The 8,891-nt window shown below is 62.1% G+C and overlaps 1 protein-coding gene across 1 annotated transcript in view; it reads right to left on the bottom strand.

The window, feature by feature from the left end:
* The window catches only part of CACNA1B (calcium voltage-gated channel subunit alpha1 B), a gene marked incomplete at its 3' end in the record, with an annotated part of 161,490 nt that overhangs the window by 71,549 nt on the left and 81,050 nt on the right, over positions 1–8,891 (bottom strand). Inside the window, exons 18-20 of the mRNA XM_019642114.1 lie at positions 8,009–8,076; positions 6,025–6,131; positions 6–250 (exon numbers count right to left, since the gene is read on the bottom strand). Coding sequence (XP_019497659.1) covers positions 6–250; positions 6,025–6,131; positions 8,009–8,076 — 420 coding nt within the window. The remainder of the gene's footprint in view (positions 1–5; positions 251–6,024; positions 6,132–8,008; positions 8,077–8,891) is intronic.

Genomic DNA, 8,891 nt, shown 5'->3' with positions numbered 1-8,891 from the left:
CGCGCCCTCGGGCCGGGCCTTGCCCGCCGGCAGCCCGCGCGCGCCGTCCGGCCCGGGCTCCAGCACCAGCGGCCGGTCCAGGTGCGTCTTCATGTCGGGCCGCAGGTGGCGCGCGGTGGCGTAGCGCAGCCGCTCCTCGGGGCCCAGCTCGCTGTACAGCGCCTCGCAGCTGGCGCGCAGGTTCTGCAGCCGCAGCTGGCTGGCCCGCTGCTCCCACACCGAGCGCGCCTTGGCCGAGCTCTGCTGCCTGCTGCGGGGAGACCGGAGTGAGCGCGCCCCGCTCTGCCTCGCAGGGGCAGCCGCCGACGGACCCAGCGACGGGGGTGGCAGAGGGGGGTGGCAGAGGGGGGCGGCGAGGACGGGAGGGGGGGTGGCAGGGCCCTCAGGACCCCCACGGAGTCGCTGCAGAAGGGGGAGTCACCCAGCGTGACAGAGCTCACCCAGTGGTCATGACCCTGCGGACCATGAGAGCACCGGCCTGCGCGCGGGGGTGGGGGTGGGATGGGGTAAGGGGCTCAAGTCCCCTCTGGAGCCGGTGACAGCAGCCTGAGGCCCAAGTGGGAATGGCAGGCACCAGCACGGGCTGGCAGACAGGCTTCTGGGGCGGGTGGGCCTCGCAGGAAGGCCAGCATGGGTGGGGCGGATCGGAACCCGCAGGGCTCAGGCAGAGGCAGGAGGCTGGAGCCCCGCAACAGGAGAGCAGAGCTGCCCACAGAGGGGCCTCTCCACATCCACATCCAGGAGGAAGGCCACTGGCCAGGACAACACGAGTGTTTGTGAAGGAATCCCGGACAGCAGCCAGCACAGCCCGGGGGTGAGGGGCAGGGGACAGGTGGCCCTCTCAGGAGCAAACGGGGCCAGGACTGCCCCCTGACGTGGTCAGCTCCATCCAGGGGACCGCCACTAGGCTCAGTGACCATTTGCTCCCAGGAGCTCAGCAGTCAGGTCTGGGCTGGAGACACTACTACCTCCTGTGGCCGCCAGCGTCCTCCGCTCTCCTGGCTCCACACACAGACCCTCCTCTCCCCCAGGGACAGAGCCGGAGCACGCCCCGGAGCCTCTGGCACTAGGAGTGGTGTGTGGTCCAGGCCGGCCCTCACTGCACAGACTACCAAAGGCCTTGACCGCCATCCAACCTTGCTCACATAGTCACCTGTGGGGCCCCACAGCACAGGGTACACAGGACCCCTTTGCTGAATAAGACCCCCAAAGTAGGCAGCCACAGCCCCACCCTGGCCAAGCAGGGTCTCGGCCGTTGCCCTCTGCAGGCTGCGGACCCACAATGGTGGCTGGCGGCATTAGCAGCATGAGAACGACGGTGGCTGTGATGTCTGTACCGTTCAACAGCCGCACTGTGCCCTGGGCTCCAGTGCCCACCGCATCCAGCCCTCACAGCTACCTCAGGAATCAGGTGCTGCTCCCACGCCCACTTTTCAGATGAGAACACTGCGCCGACAGGACAGGACTCACAGTGGGTCCACAGCCTGTCACTGACGGAGCCAGGACTGGATGCATGCAAGGGCAAAAACAAAGGAAGTTCTCTACGGAAAATGCGAGGCCTCGGCCAGACCCCGACGGCACTGACAGCAAAGCCCAGGGCCACAGCCTGAGGGGACCCAGGCCAGCTCAGCCACCAGCTCCGGGGCCCTGGGCCACTGGCACCATGGTGACCTGCAGAGAGAGGCGGCAGTCGGCCTGGACAATGTGATGGATGGTGACTCCTGCCCTCTGCAGGGGTATGCAGGCGTGTGGGAGCCATTTCCAGCACAGTGCCTTGCACGTGGGGGGCAGGAGAGCACGACGCCTGTCGCTCACCTGGAAGCCCTGACGGGGGAGGCAGGGCGACGTGTGGGGGACATCTGCTGACCCACACCTCAGACTCACCCCAGGCCCTGACCTGCCTCCCCAACACATGGAAGCCATGCTGCCCCACTTTCGGGGTCACCTTGTAACAAACACGCTTTCTCTTTCTTTGGCTTCAACCTAGAGCCACAAGGGGCCTGCCCATGCCCAGCTGGCACCAAAACACAGGGCCCAGCTCTGCGCTGTACTGACCCTTGTGAAACGATGACAGCCAGGGGCGTGCCCAGCCGTAGGAGCCCGTGAGGGCTGAAGGCCGGTCCCTGCTCAGGCCTCCCAATCAGTCCAGCACTCCCAGCTGGGCCTGGACAGAGCCGGTGGCTCCCCTAACGAACACTCTGCCTCGTGGGAACTATAAGGCGACACCAGTGGCGGACACCTCAGAAAAGCAGCTATGCTCAAGACACCAGAGTGACGGCACACAGTCCGCAGACAGGAGGACAGAGACCAGGAGAGAGAGGCGGGGGCCGAGCTCAGAGCGCGATGCCCGTGAGCGGGACTTAGGGATGTCCGGAAGTGTGCCCGCCGTCCCCCGTCCTCCAGGCTGCGGGCTTGCCTGGAGCCGCCCACTGAAGCGAATGGCTGGGGTAGGAAAGCAGAGTGGGAGAGGCGGGGGAGGTGTGTGCGTGTGGTTATCATGAAGCCGCAGGGATCGTAGCAGAGCGACTCACGGTGAGTTTACGCTGGAGACAGACGAGCTGCGAGACACAGTACCTCGAGTGTGCTTTACAAAACTGCACATGCAAAAGACAAAACAGAACAAGGGTGAGAAAAGCAGAGAGTTCTAAGAGACACTAGAACACGCGTGAGCCGCGTCAGCTCAGGGTGCAGGCTGCAGTGTGCGTCTGGGCAGGGGGCCAGGGACGCTTCCATCAGAATGGTCACCGGCCAAGACCTTGGGGGAAAAGACAAGTTCAGAAAGAGAGAGCACCCAGAAGAAAAGTGAAGCTGCAGTGAGCACAGCAAGCCCCACGTGGCTGCAAGACGAGAGCATTACCTTGGGGGCCTGTCTGCCATAGCTGGGCGCACACTGTCCCTGGAAGGGCAGTGGGGTTCAAAGAGCTGGCACCACTTGTCCCCCAAGTACACACAGCCCTCCCCTGCCTGAAGTGCACCTGGTCGGACAGCCACAGATGCAGCAGAGCCGGCTGACGCAGGGGGCCTCACCTGCAGTATCACCTGGGCCCTGCTGCCTGACCACCACGGCCCTCAGCTCCCCAGCTCTAAGTCAGGTGCTCCAGCTCACCATGACCCTTCCCAGGGCCACACGTCTTACGGCAGCAACCCATCTGCCACTGGGTGTAATTCCACCCATTTCCAAGTGACTTTCTGAAAGCCTTTCCAAAACCAATGGAGAGACAGCCTTCCCCTCAGGGCAGGACCAGGTGGGTCCCAGCTCCCGCTTCTCAAGACCGAGCCTGCGTCTGCACACGTCAGCGAGGAGCTCCCAGCAGCTCGCCTGTCTGCACGTGTGTGACTTGAGTGTGACAGCTTGTGAGTGAGTGGGTGTGAGTGTGTGAAGTTGTGAATGAAGGTGTGTGAGTGAATGTGAACGTGTGAGAATGAAGGTCAGCGAGTGTGAATTTGTGTGTCTGGGTATGAACGTGTCCACATGTGAGTGTGAATGTGTTTCAGTGTGAGTGTGAAGGTGCACAAGTATGAACATGTGACGTGTGTCAACATGTGTGGGTGTGAACACAAGTGGCTGCTGGCGTGTGAGTGTGGATGTGTGTGGGTATGAATGTGGGTGTGAACATGGGTATGAACGTTTCAATATGTTTCAATATGGTGAGTGTGCACGCTCACCAGCATTCAGAAGTTGGGTGATGATGAGGATGACACAGCGCAGAGAACACGAAGACCACGTCAACCTTAGCATCCCTCCCCTCCAAGGAGCCCTGAAGTGGCTGTCACCTAAGGCCAGGGACACTCACAGCCCCAGCCAGCCTCCAGGGGCAGGGGCTCCGGCCCCGCCAGCACCGCTTCTGTCAAGCTACACAAGGCGCTGATGAGAGCCTGTCAAACACCGAGCACACGGAAGGTCCCCTCAGCACCCGCGGCGTCACAGAGAGCATCCCAGCCAGTCCTCCCGTTTCACAGACCATGCGGCCTGCTGTCACTCTACCCCAGCAGCTTGACACAGAAATAACCGCTGAGAAGAAGCAGGCACTGCCCGTCCAAGCAACACGACTCCCCTGGAGGACAGGAAACGTGGGGACAGGCGGGAAACGACAGACAGACACCAGGAGTCTGAGCACAGGCCTCAGCCGGGCACAGGACAGCAAAGCAGCGCACATGCCCGGGGCCTCTGATCCCAATATGACTGCGTGTTCACCACGGGTGGGCTGAGGACACACCAGAGGACCGAGGCCTTCGTGTGCATCCCAGGAGAACACAGCTGGCCTGAGGCGGAAACACAGGGCCAACGGCTGGACACCTCCCAGGCCGCCTGTGACATGGGTGAGCCGACATTGAGCTCAGTACCATGTGAGGCAGAGAATCTGTGTCCCCCGGAACCTATTTCCTGGGGAAAGAAGCACCACGGTAGTGACCAGGCCAAGAGCGGGTGGCACATGTCCCCCGGCTGGGGACACCAGTGCAGTCTTGTTCCTACACAGCAGCGTCCCCCGCAGGGGGCCAGGGGCAGCATGTCCAGACCTCCTGTTCTGGTGGCCTGAAGGGCTCTCCATTGCTGCGCTGCAGGCCCAGCACCCTTCTCTCCGGGGTCTCAGCCCAGATGGCGTGGACACCCTGCTGCACACCCCCGGAAGGAACCCCGGCCAGCAGCAGGGGCCACGTGACAAGGCGCTCACCTCCAGCAACAGCAGAGGGAGCATGCGCTAAACCAACCCGAGGCCCACCCGCTGCCCCGTGGCTCACAGGGCTCAGGACAGGGACCATGGGAAGAGTCTGCAGGGATACAAACGCTGCGTGACTAATCGGCCAGACAGCAAAAGATCTGCCAAGGAAACTTCCACCCCGGGCAGCTGTCAGAATGACCGCAGCCTTGTCCTGCTCAGCTCCCAGGGGCCTGGAGCCCCCTCCAGCTCCTTCTCCACCAAAGACCAGCGCTCCATGCTTCGTTCAGAGACAGGCCCCTGCAAACACCTTCACAGAAAACAGGCCACCACCCTGGTGGCTGCCAAGCAAGAATGGGCTGCTACGATGCACACTCACACGCACACGTGTGCATGCACACTCACATGAGCACACACACGTGCATGCACACTCAAGTGTACACTCACACATGTGCAGGCACACTCCCATGTGCATGCACCCATATGCATGCGCACACACACGTACATACATGCATGCACTCATATGAGCACATGCAACTCATTCACACACGTGCACACAACTCAGGTATGGCGCAACTTACCTGTGTGCTTGCACACTCACACATATGTGCACATTCACACGTGCATGCACACATGACTAAGCACGTGCACTCTCACTACCAGCGTACACACTCGGCAACACAAATGCATGTGTCACCACAGACACGCCTGCAGCTGTCCCGGTGCCGTGAGTGCAGTGCTCACAGAAAGGGTGGCGGGCCAGCTCCAGAGCTGGGGCCTGGGATCAGCGTGGGACGTGGGGTGTGTGGGGAGGGCACGGAGCCAAAGACGGAGCCAGCAGCTCCAGTCTCTGCACAGAAGCCTTGGCCCTACCTTCACCTTTTCTCATCAAGACCTCAGAGACGTTTCTGCAAACTGAGTCTCCTGGGCAGCTGACATTCCACCTAGAACCTTCTGACTCACAAATGCCTTTCTGAAAAGCTGTGCTTGAAATAGTCAGATTGACTTGTGGACTCTGCCCCAGGAAGAGCCCTGGGGCCACCCCAGACTGTCAGGAACAGATAGATCCCTACAGCATGGCCCATTCCACCAGCACACGAAGGCTGCACGCTGCCACGTCTCGCTCCTACTCAAACTGGGGGAGTCTGGAAGCGCTCCCTGCTGAAACCTTGGCACGAAGGCTCCTGCAGGTGACGGGAGCCGTCCCATCATCACAGCTTCTGGGCAAGGGCTGGGTCACAACAAGCTCCAGCCACGGCAGGAGACCCTCTGAGCAACCCTCCAGAAGGCATCCCTGGCTGAAGGCCCTGCCGAGGGCTCTGTAGCAGCCCCACTGCCACCCGCAGTCCGCTCCCCAGAGCCTTACGCAGCAATGGAGACGTTCGCGGCAGACATGGGGCTGACTTCGGCCACTTCCTTGGCCTTTTGCAGAGCAAGCTTCTGATTGGCTGCTTCTTCCATCTCCTCCTCATCCTGTTTGAACAGACAGAAACAGGTGGCTACCCTTCAGAGTGCTGCATCCACTTCCTGGAATCTGAGTCCTTCCTGCCATCTGAACCGGAGGGGCCAGGCAGCAGCTCCTGCGTCTGAACCTGCCCATGCTCCAGCACACAGTACCAGTTCCACACAAGCTCTCTGGCAGCCTTCGGGGACCCCCACCACTTCTATGCCAGCTGCTCAAGGTGGAGGCCCCAAGTTTCCTGCCTCAGCACCCCCTTGCCACGTGCCCTCTCCCTGCATGCTCAAAGCTGATGATTGCACACCTGTACTGGGACCCTGACCCCACGCCAGAGCTCCAGCCCCAGGGACCCAGCTGCTGCCTGGACAGCTCTGCGTGTCTGTCCCACAGCACGAGACTCACTCTATCAAAATGCAAACCCACTCCTCCTTTAGTCCCACCTGTCCCCTCCCCCAGGGCACCTGCCACACTCGGTCGAGGTCAGCCTCTGCCCAGAGCTGTGAGGGCAAGCGGTGGGACTCTCCGCCCAGCCTGGGTCCTGGCCAGCACTGCCCACAGAACTGCCACCACGAGTGTGTCTAAGCAGGGCCACCTCGCAGCCTCTGGGCTTTTCTACCCGGACCCGCTGCCCCAGCTGTGACTGTGTCAAGTCCTTCCTCACCTCTCCCACAGCTATTGGCAGTGCCTGGGCCTGTGTCCCCTCAACACCGAGTCCCCGGACAGGACCCTCATGGCTTTCTGCCACTGGGGGCCGGCCCTGCCTCCATGGGAACAAAGTGGACATCTGGACAGACCATCTGGTCTTGACCTCACATCACTGAGCAAGACCAACACGTCTGCTCCTGCCATCTTGATAAACAGCTTCAGCCCGAGTTCACAGGACCCAGAGCTCCATGTCACCCAGCTACACTGCTTATTCCCCCCAAACCCCAGTACCAGGACATCGCTTCCTCGGCGTGTCCTCACCCACAACCGAGCTCACAGAGCGCAGGCCCACTCTGCCCCAGGACAGCTGGTGCCAGACCGCCAGTGCTACTGGGCACCCCCAGTTCATGCAGCCCCTGGAAACGCTGACACCGGAAGTGCTCATGAATGCATGCGTCCCCCAGCCCAGGCAGCCCAGCCAGGGTGTCGGCTGCTCTCCAGCTGCTGCTGCCTGGCGGTGCTGTCTCGGCCCCTCCTAGTAACAGCAATGGGCAGGCCAGTGGGATTCCCAAGTCCTCAGAAGCCAGCGGCCAGAGCAAGGGGGGAGGCTAGACCCACAGGCACCCTCAGGGCCCACGCCTGGGTTGGGGGAGAAGGCTGAGCCGGAGCCGGGGGAGGTGGGAGAGCTGGATGGAGCAGGGGCCACACCTGCATCTCAGCTGCCCAGAGACGCCCTGGACCTGCCCTCATGGGGAAGGCCCGAGTCAAGCCCAGCCCCACGATGGGGACACGCAGGACAGGACTGAATCAGGCTGTCAGAGCACACAGGGGGGCATCTTTCAGGGACTGGCACAGCACAGACGTGACAGAGCTGCACACGGGCCACTCCGAGCAAGCACACAGGTGTCTGCAACAGGCCTGCGCCTTTCCCAGCTGCCTGACCAGGGCTGTGCAGTGAACAGGGCCCAGCAGGGGTGGTGCCATCTGGAGGGAACCGCTGGGGAAGTCTGTACAATCACACCCCCCACCAGGCGTGTTAGATGGCGTCCACTGGGGCCATCTAATATTAATAGGGACGATGCTATCCTGCTGCGGGCAGCCTGCAGAGAAGGAAGCACCAGCTGGTCCTCCAGGAACCAGCCAGGCCCAGCGTCTGAGGACAGCACTGCCCAGTGACCACCCGAGCGCAACCATCCGCACCTGAGACTGACCACAGGGATGAGCACCGGTGTCCCTACCCACATACCTTGGTCAGCTCCTGGGCGTTGGCGAGATTGTCCACGGCGATGGCCAGAAAGACGTTCAGCAAGGTGTCTGGGTGGCTCCAGCTAAGGAAGGGAGCCCTCTGTCCCCGCACCTTCCCCACAGGAAACAGGGCCCCCAGATCCCCAGCCTCCTTCCCTTGGCGCCCACAGCCCTCAAACCCCCGGCCCCTCTGGCCTGTTGTCGCCAGACGCAGCTCAGCCACCAGGGACCTGAGGCCCCCTGGCCTCTGCCCAAGCCTCCTTCATGCAGTCTCGTGTCACACAGCCCCCAATGCCCACTCCGAGTCTCCTGCCACCCAGCCTGGAGCTCAGAGGCTGGTTGCATCAGTCTGCCCTTGCCTCCCTGGAGGGCCCATGAACTGCCTGCTCTGTCCCCACTCCCGGATTTCTGGCCGGGGACAAGCCTCCGGAGAACCTCCTACTGTGACTGGCTGCGTGTGGGGCTCCATCACCTTTGGGCCCCGTGAGCAGAGGCCACGTAAGACAGAGTACAAACGTGCATGCCCAGCCGGGCAGCACCGTCTGGGCGCCAGGCCTGGGCTGGGCTCACGGTGCTCCCTCCTCTCCTCCTGGAGCAGCAAAGCCCGAGGTGCTGATGGCGGCCGCACCTTGACCCCATCCCACTGAGCACCGGCAGGGCCCAGGACAAAGCCTACCACAGAATCCTTTCACAAGAGCCAACAAAGGCCACAAAGGGCCACTTGCCCAGAGTCCTGGAGTCCCAAGGGCCCGATGGCCTGGTGCAGGCACAGCCCATCCTTGAGTCTCTGCAGGATCAGGCCTCACGTGCCACTGACCTCACTCACTTTGATTTCCTGTCACTGCACCTGCCTCTTCCCACAAACTGATGTCAGTGCCAAGCAG

Source organism: Hipposideros armiger, unplaced genomic scaffold, assembly GCF_001890085.2.
Source record: "Hipposideros armiger isolate ML-2016 unplaced genomic scaffold, ASM189008v1 scaffold_3, whole genome shotgun sequence".
In the NCBI taxonomy this organism is placed as follows: domain Eukaryota; kingdom Metazoa; phylum Chordata; class Mammalia; order Chiroptera; family Hipposideridae; genus Hipposideros; species Hipposideros armiger.
Note: the sequence above shows the minus strand (reverse complement) of the source record. Positions and strands in the feature narration are given on the sequence as shown.